Source organism: Columba livia, chromosome 11, assembly GCF_036013475.1.
Source record: "Columba livia isolate bColLiv1 breed racing homer chromosome 11, bColLiv1.pat.W.v2, whole genome shotgun sequence".
NCBI classification, from domain to species: domain Eukaryota; kingdom Metazoa; phylum Chordata; class Aves; order Columbiformes; family Columbidae; genus Columba; species Columba livia.
In genome coordinates, this window is record NC_088612.1 from 20,905,859 (window position 1) to 20,925,753 (window position 19,895).

Consider the following 19,895-nt stretch of genomic DNA (forward strand, 5'->3'; position numbering starts at 1 on the left):
GAGCAGCAGCCCTCGGAACTAACGGGGCCAACGACAGCCACAATACGGGATGTTAAAGGACATGCTAAGAGAACAAAATCCATTCTGGGGACCTCAAAAACAGCTGTGTCTGGTTTGATAAGAGCTCTGGTGAGCGCAAGAGTTAGGCCGGGTTTAAGCGGCTCCACGATGTGAGATGCGTGTGGTGCAGCTGGAGGGGCATTTTCCCTCTAGGAACCCGCCTGGTGTGTGAACCAAACCCCGAGTACCCTGAGTGACGCGTCACGGAGCATCTCCCGGCACATTCTGAAGCTGCCACTTATCATCTCAATCAACATCCTCTGGTCCATCCACCTCGCGCTTCGAGCGATCGCTCCCTCTTCGCCTCCTCTGCGTGGCTCATGGTTGACAGCAACCTCTGCTGGAAGAGATCTCAGCGGGGAAGGATGCTCAGACCTGATCTCTCCCATCATCTCTGCCACCTGAGCTCCTCCACTCCCCATTGAGTAGGGAAGACTCCACCACACAAAGCTGCCCGGGGTTTGATACAGGGAACGCTGAATTTCTTTGCTTGTTTTTCCTCGCACATGTCACCTTTTCACGGGGCGACCGTATCGCTCCAAAATCCAGCAGCGATCTCTATGGGAGGTTATCAGCGTCTAGTTGTAGCATCAAGCTTCACCCAGCTCTACTTCACATTGATTTTCCAATCCTGTAATAGATACTGATGCTCAGAAGAACAGACCAGCTATTGAGGAAGTCCGGGACAGGGAAGGACACATCATTTTTTAATGTTATAACAGCTTCATATTTGCTGCATTTGAAGTTTTTGCTCAGTGTAGTTCCAGCCCCTGAATTTTGCATCAGGGACTCGCAGGTTTGCTTTAAGGCAAAGAATTTTACAGAAAGCGTCAAGCTGTTACAGTAGCTGGCGGTGCCTGTTTAAGGCAGGACAGGCGTTTAAATGTGAGGTTAAATATCCTTAGAGGAGGTGTTTGATGCAAGCAGATGTGCAAGCTGAGCTTCAGCATCAACCCTCGCAACATGGGGCGGTTGGAAAAACACCTGACTATTTTGTTAGATCTTTTATGAAAAGTTGTTATGGCCAGTCTGGAAACAAAGGAGGTTTTGCAGTCACATCAGGAACACTCAGGAGAGAACGGGCAAGGACATTAAGGAAGATGCCTAAAAACCACTTAAATTATCTGCTCTTGATTAGTGACCAGCACAGGACTCACGCCAGCAGCTTGTCCACTGATGATAATGACTGGACTCCCATCGAGATGCTCCGTTTGAGGACACGGAGCCAGCCCAAGGGAAGCGCCAGCCCAAATATGTAATAAAGTGAGATGCTTTAATCAGAAAAACCCCATTTAATGCTGTTCCCTGCAGATCCCTGCTGCAAGGACCTCCACCTTGGAGATCCCCATCGGGAGCCACAGGCCTTCTAGCGACACTCGTGCTCTCCTGCTGATGTAGGAGAGCGATACTGGGGAAAAACGGCTCTTCCAAGCTTGTTGCAGAGCCACGATCCAGACTATTATGGTCTGGTTCGTAAAGCTGATGACTAGACAGCAGGTAACTTTGGTAAAGAAATTCTCCAGCTAAAAAACTGGGATTAGCAAAACACGAGCCTGAGATGTCGGGCCGGCAGCCAAAGGTAAATGAACTAATTAATTCTTAGCTCATCATCTTCAGAGCACACACTATGGGGAGACTCTGAGCACACGGGTGCAGCTTCTGAACTCCAAACCCTTCCAAGACGTTTGCTTTGCCAGTGATGGCACCAAAGCAAACCCCCAAATCTCTCCACACCAAGACCTACCCCTGGGTTTTGCTCTCCAAGGTGTAATGGTTTATCCTCCCTCCTCCTACAAGGCAGCACTGGTGCTAAAATGGAATGCAGTTATGCTCACAGGAGAACGTGAATCTACACGGTAAAACAAGCCTTGAATAGAAGCTGCGTCTTATCTGAGCAAGACCAGAGATGTGTGATACACCCGAGATGATACAAGAGCACTAACAAAAGCCTTTGGACTTCAAGCAAAGCTTTTGATGGAGCAGCGATTAAATTCATGGCTCAATTTTGGGTAGTTCCATTGACAATTATGGATCCGAAATGAGAAGCGACGCATTGAGTCATGTGGAAAACCCAACAGAACCCATTTCTCAAGCCGAATATACAGAGAGGAGCTCAAGCTGATCCGTCTCCCACAGGTCAGAGTCAAGAGCTACAAGTGAAAAGCGTCTTGTGATTGACAGTAAAAACACTTTGACCCTTCCTTGGAGGCTCTTGGTCAATGGACAATAGATGTGGATGACGGGTCAGGGCTGGGTTTGCTGAGATACGCTGACTCTTCACGAGACCTGTGTGTGAATCACGCTGCTGTCTGGTTTCCAAACCCTGCACAATTTCTCTGGGGAGCACATGAAAAGTCATTTTTAAATGATAATTGAAGGTGCTGTTTTAAAAATGCCAGATAAAGTTTGTATTAGAGCAAAAAGCTTTGGGCTCCAGTCTACAGCTCTGCATTCACATGAGCGCCTGGTCTATCTAGAACTAAAAGCTTATTTTAGAAAATGCTTCAACCTAGTGAAACTAGAAATATTTTACATCACTGTTTAATGCTTGACTAAATCAGGGTGCCAAAATCACAGAATCCCAGAATAATGTGAGGGGTTGGAAGGGCCCTGGCAAGCTCATCCAGTGCAATCCCCCCATGGAGCAGGAACACCCAGATGAGGTTACACAGGAAGGTGTCCAGGCGGGTTGGAATGTCTGCACAGAAGGAGACTCCACAACCCCCTGGGCAGCCTGGGCCAGGCTCTGCCACCCTCACCCCAAACAAGTTTCTTCTCAGATTTCAGTGGAACCTCCTGTGTTCCAGTTTGCACCCATTGCCCCTTGTCCTGTCACTGGTTGTCACCAGAAGAGCCTGGCTCCATCCTCCTGACACTCCCCCTTTCCATATTGATCCCCAGGAATGAGTCCCCCCTCAGTCTCCTCTTGTCCAGCTCCAGAGCCCCAGCTCCCTCAGCCTTTCCTCACACGGGAGATGCTCCACTCCCTTCAGCATCTTGGTGGCTGCGCTGGACTCTCTGCAGCAGTTCCCTGTCCTGCTGGAACTGAGGGGCCACAGCTGGACACAATATTCCAGGTGTGGTCTCCCCAGGGCAGAGCAGAGGGGCAGGAGAACCTCTCTGACCTACTGACCACCCCCTTCTAACCCACCCCAGGGACCATTGGCTTCCTGGCCACAAGGGCCCAGTGCTGGCTCATGGTCACCCTGCTGTCCCCAGGACCCCCAGGTCCCTTTCCCCTACACTGCTCTCTAATAGGTCATTCCCCAACTTACACTGGAACCTGGGGTTGTTCCTGCCCAGATTCAAGACTTTGCACTTTCCCTTATTATATTTCATTACATTTTTCCCTGCCCACATGAAGGAGAAGAACCAGGAGGGACAAAGAATCCAAAGTCTTTGAGAAGTCTTGAGGAGTAGCAGAGGCCTTGAGGATGGAGACGAGTGGGCCTTTGCTTGGGAAGTGTCACCTCTTATCTTTAGGGGGCCCAATGCTGGCTCACAGTCATCCTGCTGTCCCCAGGACACCCAATGGGGAAAAATGAGACGTTTGAAGATGCTTATTTATTCCTGACATGGCTCACGGTTCAGGATTTTGGGTAAATCCAATAAATAGTCAAACATGAGTCGATATATGGAGGTTGTTTGTAGGTTTGGCTGGTGAAGTTTACAGCCGTGGTTTATCGCAGCACTAGATTCAACAGGTTCAATCCCATTTTTCCTGAGCAGCAAGCACAAGGTTTTACAGCCCGTTCTCAGGTATTTCATGGAACGCTGGATCTCTGATCAGCTCAGGGTGCAGATCCAGGACCCGCTCACCAAAGTCTCGCTAGAAAATCTTCCCATTTCAGGCTGGAATCCAACTGTGCTGCTTCTGAAAGAATTATCTGTTCTTTGAGTGTTACTAAAACCATTCACCGGTGCTTAATTTCTCCGAAACCACATAAAAAACAAGTGGGCACGTCGTTCATCTTTGCAGGACAGAAGTGTTATCAGAGACTTGTTTGCTCGGATTGCAGATGTGCTGCTTCTCCTCCCCCCCGGTGACAATCAGCAGCACATCTGCACAATGAAAATATCTTGAGTTCTTAAAGCTCTAATGACCCGCAAAAAGTAATAGGAGTTTATAAAAACATAAAGGTAATACAGCTTTTGAAGGACCTTACACTTAATTGCTGTTATCAGTAGGTACGGCTTGTTGGCCAAATCCAGAGCACTACTTATTTAACCAGAATTAATAAAATATTTACCAGTGTAATGAAAAAAAAGACCTGAGAGGTGTTGCTTTTTGAAACTCCACGTTAGTCAGAAACGCCATACTGGTAAAATGTTGAGAACGGTGAAGAAGAGCCATGGAAACGGGATAAATGAAGTGGAGGGATCCACTAGAGCCGCTGAACATCGAAGCAGAATCCGGATTATAAACCATTTCAGCGGCTCCACAGGGATCATGCAGTTGGGACGGCTTGGAAAATGCAATGAAATAGTCACATTACGTTACTGTAGGGATCCAAACTTCTCTTTGGCTGCTAATGATGCTCATGTTGATGAAGGCGGGAGTTTTTGACCCTGCCCTTCGTTTCTCTCCATCTTTGGAGCATCTTCTGCTCCTGTAAATCGATAAAACTCCTCCAACGTAATCCTGAAATCAAACTGCCCATTTACTGAGATGTTACATATATATATCTATGTCTATAGATAGATAGATAGATGGATAGATAGATAGATAGATGGATGGATAGATAGATGGATGGATAGATGGATGGATAGATAGATGGATGGATAGATAGATAGATGGACGGATAGATAGATGGATGGATAGATAGATAGATGGACGGATAGATAGATGGACGGATAGATAGATAGATGGACGGACAGATAGATGGACGGATAGATAGATGGACGGATAGATAGATGGACGGATAGATAGATGAACAGAGAGAGGGAGAGACAGAGAGATGGACAGAGAGATGGACAGATAGATAGATGGATAGATATCTTCATGCTGAGGAGAAGTGGCACATCACATAGATGCAACAACCAAACCTTAGAACAAAAGGTGACGTCAATTCATCAAAGATTACATAGATTCTGAGCAGTACAAAGATATTATCAGTAATTATGCGTTACCTGAAGCAATTTCCTCACCCATTTATTTATCTATCACCCCTTGTGCCTGACGCACAAATGATATTCATGTCAATTCTAAATCCATCCCAAGTTTCTATCGGCACCCTTGAGTCCGATCCATTCGGTAGGAGAAACGCAATCGTTTCAAGACTCAAAACCATCGTGAGCTGCCGTTTCTAACCCCACAAACCACGTATGGGGAGGTCAGGGATGCGTAATTAAAAACACCGGCTGCTTCCTCCACCTCATTTAAATAACAACCATTGTTTGTTGAGGAGGAGCGAAGGGCCCAACGCGCTGCGTTGCAGCGCGTTGGGCCCTTCGCTCCTCCTCAACAAATGATGCATTAGTGTAACCATCTGTTTCGGCGACCAGCTGCAAGACATGTGGTTTGAAGATCAATGAACCATGAAAAATAATATATCAGGGGCCACTGGGGTGTTTCAGCGGCCGAGAGGCAGATGGGCCATCGGCACAACCCGCTTGTCAGGAATAAATCGGGGAGAGGGCGATGGGGCTGAAATTAGGGCACAGGGAAGGAAAAGTCTCACCTGTTATTTTAATAAGGTGTCCCAGCTAGAAAATCAGAGGGAAATTTAGCAATCTAGGTAGTTAGGGAGATTTCTTTTCACCGTATTCAGTGGGAAGAACTTCTCCCAAGTAGCAAGCGGTAGGATGAGAGGAATCGGCCTCAAGTTGCGCCAGGAGAGGTTGAGGTTGGATGTGGGGAACAATTTCTTCCCCAAAGGGCTGTGGGGCACTGAACAGGCTGCCCAGGGCAGTGCTGGAGTCACCATCCCTGGAGGGGTTGAAAAGGCGTTTAGACAAGTTTCTCAGGGACATGGGTTAGTGTTAAGAGTTGGGTTGTGGTTGGACTTGATGATCCTGAGGGTCTATTCCAACCTAAACAATTCTAAGAACGCTCTTCATTGTTGGGATTGTTGAAAATTCGCATCTTTGGCCTCTCCAGTGTATTCATTTTGATGCGAATAAAAAGTTACATCTGCTGAGTCCGAAGCTTCAGGTGCAGCAGCTCAACACTTGGGAAACCAAGACAAGCGCACATGTTTCTCAAGCCAGATTTTTACATATTTATATTCCGGTGGCAAAACACTAATCAGCGCAATGCAGGCCACTAAAACAATTCCTTCTTACCTAGTCTGAGCTCTCCGAAGTTCCCGCACCCGATCTTCTTGCCCACTCGGAAGTTGGGTCCCACCATGAGAACGCCCGAGGACGTGGATGAGCCAGGGCGAGAGCCGTGCCCGCTCCTGCCCGCCATCCCCTTCGTCGTCCGCTGCCGTTCATCCTTCTCCCTGTTCGGATGGTCCATGATCTCAGGGAAATATCTCCGCCAGTGAGCCGGCGGAAAGGAATTGGAGTAGGCGCTCTTCTCCTTAAAATAGAAATATATATCCCAAAGTATCTGAGTCAGGGTCCGAGAGAGTCATGGAAAGGCGGGGAGTTCGTTTGGCACCGTGTCCAGTTTCCTAATGCATCTTGATAATGTACCAAAGGGTCGATGATGCTCTTGAGAACTCAATCAAGGCAGGCTGCTTTTGGTTTCTTACCTAGGGAAAAGAAGAAAGGAGAGATGCAATCAAAATCGCTATTTTAAAATACCGAGTAAGGAATGTACAGCAGGGCCAATGTCCAGAACGTTCCTGGCCTTGAGAAAATTAACAATTTTCTGATAAAAAGCCTATATATATGTCTATAAAAAGACATAAAAGTGCTGCCTGTCCACCACTTGCTATTGAGGTTATGGGGACTCACGCCGCACATACCAACAAAAGCAATTTCAATTCTGCCAGCACATCAGGTGGAAACTGCCCGGAGATCACGTCCCGTCTTTAAAGCACCTGTGAAGTGTAAGATTTGTTTTCTTCTCACTTCATACATCTATAAAGTACTACACAAACGCCAGAGAAAAAGTAGAAAGTGGCAAACGAAAGGTGCCAAAATACTGAAGTGCTTAGGAAACTGTGTGCATCTCCCACCCTAAAAAGTCAAATTTTACATAATTTTACAGTGCTTAAAGTTGACCTTAGATATATTTGCTAATTGAAACTAGTGTCTTAGAGAAAATTAATAACCAGAACTAGAATAAACACAGAATCACAGAATGGACTGGGTTGGAAAAGCCCTCAGAGATCACCCAGTCCAACCCTTGGTCCAACTCCAGTCCGTTCACTAGATCATGGCACTAAGTGCCATGTCCAATCTCAGTTTAAAACCCCCAGGGCCGGTGAGTCCAGCACCTCCCTGGGCAGCCATTCCAATCCTGACCACTCTCTCTGCAAAGAATTGCTTTCTAATCTCCAGCCTCAGTTTCCCCTGGCAGAGTTGAAGCCCATGGCCCCTTGTCCTATTGCTGATGCCTGGGAGAAGAGACCAATCCCCACCTGGCTAGAACTGCCCTTCAGGTAGTTCTAGAGAGTGCTGAGCTCAGCTCTAAGCCTCCTCTTCTCCAGACTAAACAAGCCCAGCTCCCTCAGCCTCTCCCCATAGGGCTTGTGTTCCAGTCCCTTCCCCAGTCTTGTTGCTCTTCTCTGGACCCGCTCCAGCACTTCAATCTCTTTCCTGACCTGAGGGGCCCAGAACTGAACACAACACTCCAGGTGTGGCCTCCCCAATGCAGAGCACAGGGGAAGGATCACTGCCCTTGTCCTGCTGACCACGCTGGTTTGGATACAGGACAGGACACCATTGGCCTTCTTGGCCACCTGGGCACACTGTTGGCTCATGTTGAGCTTCCTGTCCATTAGTCCCCCAGGTCCCTTTCTGCCTGACTGCTCTCCAGCCACTCTGTGCCCAGCCTGGAGCGCTGCAGGGGGTTGTTGTGGCCAAAGTGCAGCACCCGGCACTTGGCCTTGTTGAACTTCATCCCATTGGAATGGGCCCATTTTTCCAGTCTATCCAGATCCCTCTGCAGAGCCCTCCTGCCTTCCAGCAGCTCCACACTCCCTCCCAACTTGGTGTCATCAGCAAATCTGCTGATGATGGTCTCAATCCCCTCATCTAAATCATCAATAAAGATGTTAAACAGGACTGGACCAACACTGACCCCTGGGCCCCCAGGATACATAGGGGACTCTTTTCCTTTAGGGGATACTGTTGCATTCACAGTTTCCTAGGTCTGAAAGGAAGAGTGCTGAATAATTTCAGACCTGAGGTTTGTTCCATGAGATGATGAAGCCAACCTGTCTGCTCCCAGCCATCCAAAACTAAAAGATGGGACTTATTACCCATCTGCAAAGCGGTGGCACGGAACGAAAGCATTCGCCCTCTTGAAATATGAGTGTGCGCTGCCCAGCCTTGAACTGCGGTATATTTTTATTTCTGGAAACTTTTGGATCTGGACAGAAGGCAGAAATCATTCACATGAGATCCAGAAAATGCAGGTGGCTGGAAATTCCAGTTTCTGAATATTGAACATATCGTTAGCACAACTGATCTTTTCTACCTGTTTCCACCCGCAGTTCTGTATGTTTGCGCAGTTCTCCCCATCCTGAGCTTCCTCCCTAGATCTTTTTTTAATCATTCTGCAAAATAGCAAAGATTAAATACAGAGAATGCACAACTTCACGATTACTTTCCACTGTTTTTACTCGTATATTATTGGAGGCTTCTCTATCAGACAGAACTGGGAACAGAGTTCACCTTCCCAGGAAGGATGCTGGTCCCTCCCCAGCACTAGGAAGACCTTGAGGAACTAATAATAGCGTAAAGAAACACCCATACACGTGAAAGATGCTTCATGCATTATAACAACCCCCCAAACCACCCGTCTGCCAACACAGAAGCTGCAGCATCAAGCTCCTGATGCGGTATTAAGTAACGTGTGAAACACCTTTTGCGATCTAATCATCTCTGGCCCGTCTGGAGACAGAAGAGTTGGGGATTGGAGATGCTCACATACAGGAAACTCAGTGTTTAGAAGCACTAAGCTCTACTTGCACCTCAAATTAAGGCAAGATTTAATTCTTCCAACTGCGTATGGACGAGCAGGGAGCAGGCAAACAGGACCAACTGGGTTTTGGTGGCGGTCGTCCCAATGTTCGCTGGTTTTGGGGCTGCGAGTGGAGTCGGGTTCACTCGGTGAAACCGGGTTGCGATGGCAATGACGATGCTCTATCAGATACCAGAGAAGCGCTGGGATCTGACCCACCCCCAGGACAGACTTGCTCCAAAACAAACAACATTGTATAAAACATAGACCACTGCAGAAACTAAGGGAATTGATCGCTGAACACAATCGGATGTGAGCATGACGGAGTGTTTCTAGGGCTGGATCACTATGAGAACCTTCGACAACACACTTGATCCTACCAAAGCCACAGAGGAGGACGTTTTTTCCCCCTGGAGAGCAAAGTCATTATTTTCATTAAGGCTGGATAATCAATAGGCAACGACTACAGATGTCACAAAAGCCTAACAAAAAGAGGCAAAATCTGACCGAAGAGACAAGCTGGCCTGGGAAATAAGATGTTAATGGTTATAAGCTACTGCACCTCCATCCTTCCCCCGTTCCCCAGCTGTACAAGGTCTCCCCAGGGAAAAAGGATGGAAAGGTCACGCCTGGCAGTCTGTGCACATTAAACATCCTTTTTCGCAGCTGAAAGCCTCCTGCAAACAGCAACGCGGATCAGCGATGGAAAAGGGAACAAAGCGCTTGGTAACCTCTTCATCACGGCCGACGCTACGAGCAGATCGCGCCTGTTGGAACATCCAACCGTGTGAATCCGCTGCCGCTACTCCCTACTAAACACAAAAATATAGCACCAAACACTGCTTTTGAGGACTAAGAAAGCGCAGAAGAACCAAGACGAGATTGTAATTTGAAGTCAGTCGCATTAATATTTCAAGACTGCTCAGAAGGCCAGGACCATTTCCTGCCGCGATTCCAACCTTGTCGTAACGATTTTCCTTCCTACCTTTCCACCCACTCAGCAAAATCGCTCTCGAAAGTTACTTGTATTTGAGCAAAGCTGCATGAAGATGTTTCCCTGACGGTGACTCAGTCCGATTCCAGTCTGCTTTTCACTGCAATGTAGTTGGAGACACGGGAACAGTTATTTAACACAAGATACAGGTTCAAAAGGAAATAAAGCAGTTAGCTAAAAACCCCAACCTTGTATCCTACACACTTTGAAACACGTAGGGCCTGAGATTGAAATCACGGCCCCATCTCCATCAATAAAATGGCAGCGCTGGAGCTCTAAATGAGCTCCAGAAGCGTTGAAGGCGGTTGGCGTTGGGAGCACGGCACCAGGGAAGGTTTGTTGCGCACCGAGAACTCGTTAGGGCACAGATATTGCGGACAGGCATCCAGTTTTCTCAATTAAGTGTTCAAGTTTGAAAGCAGCAGTGGTAAAAGACAACGCAAGAGTGAAGCCAGAACAATCCTCACTCCAGCTCTTCAAATTAAAAGCTCGTTTATCTTGCGCTGAAATGTCTTCGACCTACTCGAGATACTCTGGAGACCCTTCTATGAGAAGAGCAAGAGCTGTCAAAGCCGCATTTTGAGGCACAATTTCCAAAAACCTGCCCAAACTGAAATAATGAACGAATCCCCCTTTGTTCAGCTCCAATCAAGCGGACTCAATCCCGGTCTGTGTGTGTTTCTGGTTCACAAGGGAGTCCAAACGTGCCAGAAATCAAACCGCAGATGCTCGGCGGATGGATCGTCACCCTCACAACCAGAACTGGGTCAGCCCTACAACTCCCTTTTCCTTCTTTTAAGTAGAGACCTTCAAGAAAGCGTCATTTTCTTTTGAGATGGGTGATGTCGTCCCGCTCTCTATAGAAAAAGAAACCCAGTTTCTCAAAGCAACTCCCAAATTATTGCTTTAGGACCAGGCACATGCCCTCTCGCTGTGTTTTCCAATGTCAATATTCCTGTATAAAAATGCGATTAGTAAACCTTTCACTTAGAACTTGGTTCTCTATGTGGACACATCTCCATTGGCTTCAGGTCCCTTTGAGCTTTCTCATCCCACCACATCACCTCTTCCTTCCCAAGATGTTCCACTTCTTGCCCTGCTTCTGCCCAATGCTACTTTCCGACTGGCCCCAACAAAAGTTCCTTTTTTCCAAAAAGGAAAGTAGAGTTGCTGCTCTACTAACGGGGAAATAAAAAATTGTGAGATGTACCCTGTTCCTAAGGAGAAAACTCAACAGAAAACCAAATATCCCACCTTGGTCCGACCTGGTGCTTGGCTACCCACACAAGCTGGTAGGAAGGGACGACACAATAGATCCACTCAGCCATAATAATACTTTTTTTTGCCTTTTTGCTTCTCAAGAGCTTTGTGGTTACCTAAAGAGTCTTCTACTAGGACATATTCCCCCAAAAAGCTTCCTGTTACTACCCCGGTAACAACTTCACGCAGATATCACAAGGATCTGTGCTTTCTCAAACAGCACCAAACCGACCTGGTTTCAGCAGCCTCAACATTGCACAAAACAACCGACAAACTGAATAAAGCAGGTCAAAATCCTTCCGGAAAGAGCATCGGCAGAGCTATGGGTGCGCGGCACGCATCCCACACCTGGGACATTCTTTCCAACCTCGAAGGCTCCGGATGCCTTTTAAACATTATGAGGGGAATCATCCAACCAGCAATTTAATCTCCGGCTTGCGCAGTTGGTTTTGTTCAGCGCTTCACGGGCGGAAAAAGCACCTTGTGAGATGAGGCACACAAACGGTGTTTAAGTCTAAATTGCGGGGAAGGGAGAGGGACGGACAAGCGCGGATCACGGCGCTCGTTTGTTACTCAGGAACGCATGGGACCATCGGGCTGACATCCCGCAATTAGTCTGTACAGAAAGGGATGAACCCAAATTAACTTGTAGCATTTTCCACCCTAGGGAAGGGAACTTCCACGAGGGCTTTTCCTCGAAGACCTTGTGAACCTGTTAAAACATGTTACTTGTACAAGCCTCAACTAAACGCGTTGGCAAGTTGCTTTTCCAAATGGGTCTCGGTTGATTGTTTCACTAAGAGCAATCCAAGTTTATTCCTGAACTTTGCTCTCAATAACCTCAGCATGAAAGCCAGGAATGTTCGGGAGGGAAAGAGTAATTTAGTCATTTAGTTCTTCCATACAAAGAGAGTCAAATCAAAAAATACACCGTTTTTAAGGGAAACTGTGTGATGCAAGCCAAATTCATCAGCTTCACTTGGGTACAAGCCATGTATACATATTCCTATACGTTTAGCAAAGCACTAGGAGACCACAATCCACCAGAAAGAGGGTTAGTGCTCTTTAGGAAGAGTCGCGTTATGCCGGAACAGCTAAACCAACAGTTGAATGCTTGAATAATATGAAGAAAAAATCCCCTAATGAAACCTGAGCTCTGCATATTTTAATTTTCTTAAGGAAAGCAACTGCCAGATCAGCTCCTGTGCACCTCCCGAGCCTGGCGGCACGAGTCGCAGTGAAGCCCTGACTAAATGCCAGATGTGCAGCCAACTCCGGCAGACGCCGCGGGTGCTGAGCCCACACGCAGCCGGTGCATCCTCGGCAGCCCAGGACGAAACCGGTGCGGCCCCAAAATTTCCAAGATCTACCTCTTGATATTAGAGTGACCGAGCCCAGCTTGAAAACCCAGCATTTAAAACCATCTCAAAAACTTGCAGTGATATCTAAGATACCATCTCTGCATGGAAAACTGGCTGGGTAAGGGTGCAGAAGGTCAGGCTCCTGCAAAAATGGATATTTGTGAGGATGCTGAAAAACCCGGCGGCAGCAAAGGGTCTGCAACAGACCTGGGGTGGGATGAGAACCCGGCAGATGTTCCAGGCACCACGTATACTCGCATTTTTTTTTTAATCTTAAAATACCACGTTGCTTAAAAGGCAACAAAGATGCTGAAGGGAGTGGAGCATCTCCCGTGTGAGGAAAGGCTGAGGGAGCTGGGGCTCTGGAGCTGGACAAGAGGAGACTGAGGGGTGACTCATTCCTGGGGATCAAGATGGAAAGGGGGAGTGTCAGGAGGATGGAGCCAGGCTCTTCTGGTGACAACCAGTGACAGGACAAGGGGCAATGGGTGCAAACTGGAACACAGGAGGCTCCACTGAAATCTGAGAAGAAACTTGTTTGGGGTGAGGGTGGCAGAGCCTGGCCCAGGCTGCCCAGGGGGGTTGTGGAGTCTCCTTCTGTGCAGACATTCCAACCCGCCTGGACACCTTCCTGTGTAACCTCATCTGGGTGTTCCTGCTCCATGGGGGGATTGCACTGGATGAGCTTTCCAGGGCCCTTCCAGCCCCTCACATTCTGGGATTCTGCAAAAGCAAAAAGGGAGCCTCAGGTCTACCTACACCACCCCCTTCCTTCCAGGCGATAGGTCTGAAGAAGAAAGGGGCAACACCTACCAGAGAAGAGGTGATTTCTAGACAGCCACATGCATCTTCAAAGCATAACTCAGATTAGGTGCTTCCGTGGTGGTTGAGGGGTGTAATTTGCAGTTATTGGTATCAATGATGAGCAAAGTCCCGGATGAGACCACCACAGCGGCTTGGGCTCCGCACCAGGCTTGGCCCAGGGGCAGCAACGCGGCTTTTGCAGATTTATAGCGTAATTTAACACAGATGCACCTCAACGGCGCACAACTGTTTGATCTGCGCTCCGCTTGGCAAGGAAGAGAAGCCTGGAGGATGAATTGCAGACAGGCTCAGAGAGCTTGAAGAGACCTGTAAATGAGGTGGTTAAACACACCAAAAAACCCCTTTGCACTATCCAAACCATCAAGTGCTTTTTCTGCGTCCAGAAAGGAATGTAAGTATCAAGTTCAGAGCCAACACAGCGCTCACCGTGCGTGCAGGGCAAGGAAAAGCCTCTTGCTAGAAGAAACATCCTCATGAACTTGAGGAGAAAACTGAAGACCCCCTGACAGCCAAGGGTGGGTGGAAGCTGTGTTGGTTAAACCCAGCTTAACTGACGGGCAGCCCCGACTAATTCAAAGCGGGTCTGAGAAGCATTTGGCCGTGTGTCAGAACAAACACAGGCACTCATCAGGTTTGTGTTTCCCTCATTTGTGCTGAGTGCCACCCATTATCAATCAAAATGGTGTAATTACAAACAAGCAATGACGCAGGATCCAGATGTAGGTTCTTTGTACCTCAACTTGAGAAAATCTCCAGGTCCCCAGACTTGGCTTGTGACCACCTGGTCATAGAATTATTGCATCGTCTTGGTTGGAAGAGACTCTCAAGATGATCAAGTTCAACCATAACCTGACTCTGGCACTGATGGGACCAGGTTTCCTGTCCCAACAATGCTTGATATGCCTCAAAAAAGCAGATGATAAACAGAACAGCTTCTTTATCGCCTCAGACCAAGGACACCAAACCTCCTATCAGCTCCTAAAAAGAGCTTTTGACACCACTGGTCAGATTTAGGATCTCAGCCTGTGAAATGAGGGCAAACAGAGACCTGGGATGACACACTTTCCACTTGTTGTTCATCAGCATGTGGGTAACATGATGTCCAAAATACGGCTGCAAAGCCCAAAAGTACGCGTGTGCTGCACCTTGTGAGTGTAGATCCTCAGGGTGATGCCCAGGAGACGGAGGAAGATCAGCCAGGCTTCTCGGAGCACCGAGCCCTAAATCCAAGTGTAACAGCACGCACAGTGTCCGCCGCACAAAGGAATAAAGCCATAGAGAAAACACCAGTTCCACACCCCAGGAGTGAGGTTACGAAGGTGCAGCAGAAGCAGGTGCCTTCAGAAAAGAAGCCTGATGCAAATATCTAATTCAACGCAAGGATTTAGGCCCTGAGCACCTGTGCACATCATAAATCAGACAAGATCCATCTCAAGTGTGTTTTCAGGGATGAACACCAGCAACCACGCAAAGCGAATTTGGTGAGGAGAGAATATTCGTGACCCACCCGGGGGACATACCCAGCATCGCAGAAACTGGAAGAGTTGTTCTTATCATCGCGCAGCCCTGTACGAAGATGAAAAGAGAAACCGCGAAGGGGCCGTGACTCAAACCAACATTCCAGGTGGGTAAAAGTCAGTGGAGCTGAACTTTAAGGCCACGCGGCCGTGGAAAGCGGGGAGCGGAGATCTGTGCTGAGCTCGCTGACTCTGTCCCTAACTCCTGTGCCCAGGCTGCTCATGGCCAGAAACTCCTCCTAAGAGCTGCTTCATGAAACGGAAACCCAGCGATGTAAGAGACAGTGAGCTGGAATATCAGCATCTCTTAAACGAGACAAGCAGCGATGGTGATGGCAGGAGGTGAGACAAGCGGTGTAGTAACAGGAAACGCAAGAAAACTTGATGCTTAATGATTTAATGTATGTCTTTTTGTTTCAATGCCTGAACTTCACCTTTCCCTTGCTTAAAGATACCGCCTTTTCCAGCAATCATGGGCCGAAGGATCAGCCCATGCTGTCACTGCAGACAATGAGTCACTTGGCAGGAATTCAGCTGACATTACCTACATATTTAGCTCGCAACTCAACTATGTCTCCAAGAGGAAATTATGTACCTGAAACCCAGATACAGAGAGAAATCTCCCCCGGCTTTTCATGTGCTGATTATTTGGAGGCAAGTTGCTGTCAGACGGGGGTGACAAACCTCGCAGCCACACACAGAGATTCAAGGGAGTACAGAAGGTAAGAACCAGGACTGCAGGATAATAAATCCTGCTCGTTCGGGCTTAATAAATATGTTGCCTCAGCCTAAGCAAACAAATCTCAAAGCCAATCTGCCAGCACCCCAGTTCCACGCTGTCGCCTCATTCTGTTCTTTGTAGGGTGAAGTTTTGAACTGGTATAACTCACTTGTGCTAAAAATGGACAGTTTAATATTTAAGGTGCTGTTACACTCAGAGCCTGGGAAGGGCTGCAGTGATTTGTCTTCCCTTCCCATTATGAGATTATAAAAACTGGGTGAGGTCGGGGCTGTGGCTGCACTGCGGACCCTGGGGGTCCTGGGGACAGCAGGGTGACCATGAGCCAGCACTGGGCCCTTGTGGCCAGGAAGCCAATGGTACCTGGGGTGGGTTAGAAGGGGGTGGTCAGTAGGTCAGAGAGGTTCTCCTGCCCCTCTGCTCTGCCCTGGGGAGACCACACCTGGAATATTGTGTCCAGCTGTGGCCCCTCAGTTCCAGCAGGACAGGGAACTGCTGGAGAGAGTCCAGCGCAGCCACCAAGATGCTGAAGGGAGTGGAGCATCTCCCGTGTGAGGAAAGGCTGAGGGAGCTGGGGCTCTGGAGCTGGACAAGAGGAGACTGAGGGGGGACTCATTCATGGGGATCAATATGGAAAGGGGGAGTGTCAGGAGGATGGAGCCAGGCTCTTCTGGTGACAACCAGTGACAGGACAAGGGGCAATGGGTGCAAACTGGAACACAGGAGGTTCCACTGAAATCTGAGAAGAAACTTGTTGGGGGTGAGGGTGGCAGAGCCTGGCCCAGGCTGCCCAGGGGGGTTGTGGAGTCTCCTTCTGTGCAGACATTCCAACCCGCCTGGACACCTTCCTGTGTAACCTCATCTGGGTGTTCCTGCTCCATGGGGGGATTGCACTGCATGAGCTTTCCAGGGCCCTTCCAGCCCCTCACATTCTGGGATTTTGTGACTCCGTGAAGGCGTGAAAAACAAACCCCCATCCTACATCATCCTTACAGCGTATAAAGAACCACCTTTTCCTTTCTCTCCGAGATTCAACATTCTGCTTTTTCAGAGTATCCGGATGAAGCGGTTCAGCTGTCAGAAGGGCTGGATCCAGATTGCCAATGCGACTGAAAGACGCCAAGAATTACACGTGGACCAAGCGCTGGGGAAGAACAGCCCCCTTGCCTTTTAGTGTTTTTAATAGTTTGTATTTCTTTTTTCCAAACAAAGGTCGCTCCTTTCTCCGGCAGCTCCACCCGGTGCAAGGTCCAGCCCTGCTTACTGGTTTCATTCTGCGCCCGCAAGAGGCCAGATGGGCTACACCCGCACAATCACCGCCAGCTCCATAAAAACCTGCACTTCCTCAGCGCGATTACACGTAATAATCCAAAAATACACCGTCGGACAGTTGTGTTTGTTCACAGACAGTAAATGGTGGTGCCTTGGTATGGCAAGGAAGGAGCCCAGCCCCCCGGCCCACAGGGGAAGGCCAAGCGCAAGCCATAGACAGTCCAGAGAGCAAGAGACATGGCTTGAGAAAACTCTAATACTTGAGGTTTTGAGGGTTTTTTCTTCTTCAAATCCAAAGGTTGCAAGTTGACAGCAGCTTAAATGTCTTTGTGTGCTCAATGGGTGCTTTAGCTTATTCCAGATTTATTAGCAAGCACTGTCCCACATCCATTATTTTTCTACCCGTGCTTCAACGAGACACAGGTTCTTTATTAAAACCAGTTTTGAGATAAGCTCCAGAGGCTTCTTTTGACTATCCCTGTCCTGCTGACAGCATTTGCCTTCACGCACCATCAAATTTGTCCCCTTAAGCACAGAGTAATTGGGCAAATTTCAATTTGTGAAGGATCAGCGCGGTTACGAGATGTCACCTTAACCCTGAACGCGGGTGACAAATCCAGGTGGCCGATGTCACCCCAACCTTCACAGGGGGGGATGGAGAGGGTGTTCACGCCAGCAAGGACACCCGGCAACCCACCAAAATCTACAATGCAAATCTAGCTTCCTGAGTTGTTATTTTCTTTATCAAAGCCAGATGTAGTTGGTGACAACACTGTGCTAAGGTCATGGGATGGGTTTAACTGGTGCCAAGCTCTGCTGTTATCAACCAATAACCCCCTGTCTGCAGCTCAGCACCGTCCCACCGCTGATTTTTCATAGCAAGAAACAGTGAGTGAATGCCTTGGATACCTTTTTTCCAGGTTCTCTTGCTGTTTTGGGTACTTCTAGCCATGCTTGACCTCCCCAGCACCAGAAGATGAGCACTGGAGTTCTTCAGCACCCAAAATAAGGATGTGGAGCAGCAGACACTGACACACTCAATCTCACATTGTGTTTGATGGAGTCATGTCAGCTTAAGGCAAAGTCGTGCGAGTGATGAGGAGAAACAAGCTAAAGAGGAGACGTTTCAGTCTCACAGAGGCAATTTTACACAACAACTTTTCCTCCTCCTCTCCTTTCTGCAGCGTGAGGAACTTTGCACAGCTCCCGGCCCGGCTCCTCCGCTTGCTGTAAACCTGAGACATGCCCGTGGAAAGCAAATATTGTGCCAAAACAAACAAATCTTCCACCCACTTGCGGGCTGGCAATCTATTAGGAAGGAAAGGCAAGGCACGTACCATTACAGAACCACAGAATCCCAGAATGTGAGGGGCTGGAAGGGCCCTGGAAAGCTCACCCAGTGCAATCCCCCCATGGAGCAGGAACACCCAGATGAGGTTACACAGGAAGGTGTCCAGGCGGGTTGGAATGTCTGCACAGAAGGAGACTCCACAACCCCCTGGGCAGCCTGGGCCAGGCTCTGCCACCCTCACCCCAAACAAGTTTCTTCTCATCTTTCAGTGGAACCTCCTGTGTTCCAGTTTGCACCCACTGCCCCTTGTCCTGTCACTGGTTGTCACCAGAAGAGCCTGGCTCCATCCTCCTGACACTCCCCCTTTCCATATTGATCCCCATGAATGAGTCCCCCCTCAGTGTCCTCTTGTCCAGCTCCAGAGCCCCAGCTCCCTCAGCCTTTCCTCACACGGGAGATGCTCCACTCCCTTCAGCATCTTGGTGGCTGCGCTGGACTCTCTCCAGCAGTTCCCTGTCCTGCTGGAACTGAGGGGCCACAACTGGACACAATATTCCAGGTGTGGTCTCCCCAGGGCAGAGCAGAGGGGCAGGAGAACCTCTCTGACCTACTGACCACCCCCTTCTAACCCACCCCAGGTACCATTGGCTTCCTGGCCACAAGGGCCCAGTGCTGGCTCATGGTCACCCTGCTGTCCCCAGGACCCCCAGGTCCCTTTCCCCTACACTGCTCTCTAATAGGTCATTCCCCAACTTACACTGGAACCTGGAGTTATTCAAACTATAAATACCAGCTAGTATGAACAAGAGTAAAGCCTTGCAGTTAATAAAAATAAATATCACGCTCCATTCCTTAAGGAATTAGACTGCTGGGTTAGAAGGTTGCAGAACAGGGATACCAACCAGTTCATGTGTTTCAATCCCATTCCACAAATAATTCAAAGATCTGAAATTTCTCCAGCTATTCCGATGAAGCCAAAGGAGACAAATCCACGTGTTCCCTCGCCGAGGAAAATAACGAAGCACAAGCTCGGTTATGGAGTGTAACTCAAGGGACGTACACGGGACAGGAGCCGCTCATCCCCGTCCACAAGAAAAGCTTCACAACTTGGGTCTGGGTAGATTATTGGATTATGTGAACACTGAAACCACATTTCCTAAACGGTTCTCCATGTCATTTATTCCCTGTGTTCCAGGATCACAGAAATGAAGGTTTAAGGACACATGGAAACAGAAGAAGCCAGAGTAGCACAGCTCCGTGCTATGCTATTTCTTATCCTGTACGGACTTAAGTTAGTGACGGCGTAGAGAGAAGCCTAAAGATGTCGCTAGAACCAAAACCAGTCCTTGTGATAAGATGAAGGGAACTCAGGTGAGTTTGGTGTAAAGATTAAGAGGGACTTTATGGCTTCCTCTGGATTAGCAACCGGAGGACCTAAAGTCAACACCCAGCAAAGAAATAAAGGGCAAGCAAGGAGTGGTTATCCAAGGAAGG

The 19,895-nt window shown here is 48.4% G+C and overlaps 1 protein-coding gene across 5 annotated transcripts in view; it reads right to left on the reverse strand.

Annotated features, from left to right (window-relative positions):
• Nucleotides 1-19,895, reverse strand: part of CSNK1G1 (casein kinase 1 gamma 1) — a 95,882-nt gene that overhangs the window by 48,446 nt on the left and 27,541 nt on the right. For all 5 annotated transcript variants that reach the window (XM_065076322.1, XM_065076319.1, XM_065076321.1 and 2 more), the window contains one exon: nt 6,346-6,761. In XM_065076322.1, the coding sequence (XP_064932394.1) occupies nt 6,346-6,523 (178 nt within the window). In that variant the 5' untranslated portion in view covers nt 6,524-6,761. The remainder of the gene's footprint in view (nt 1-6,345; nt 6,762-19,895) is intronic.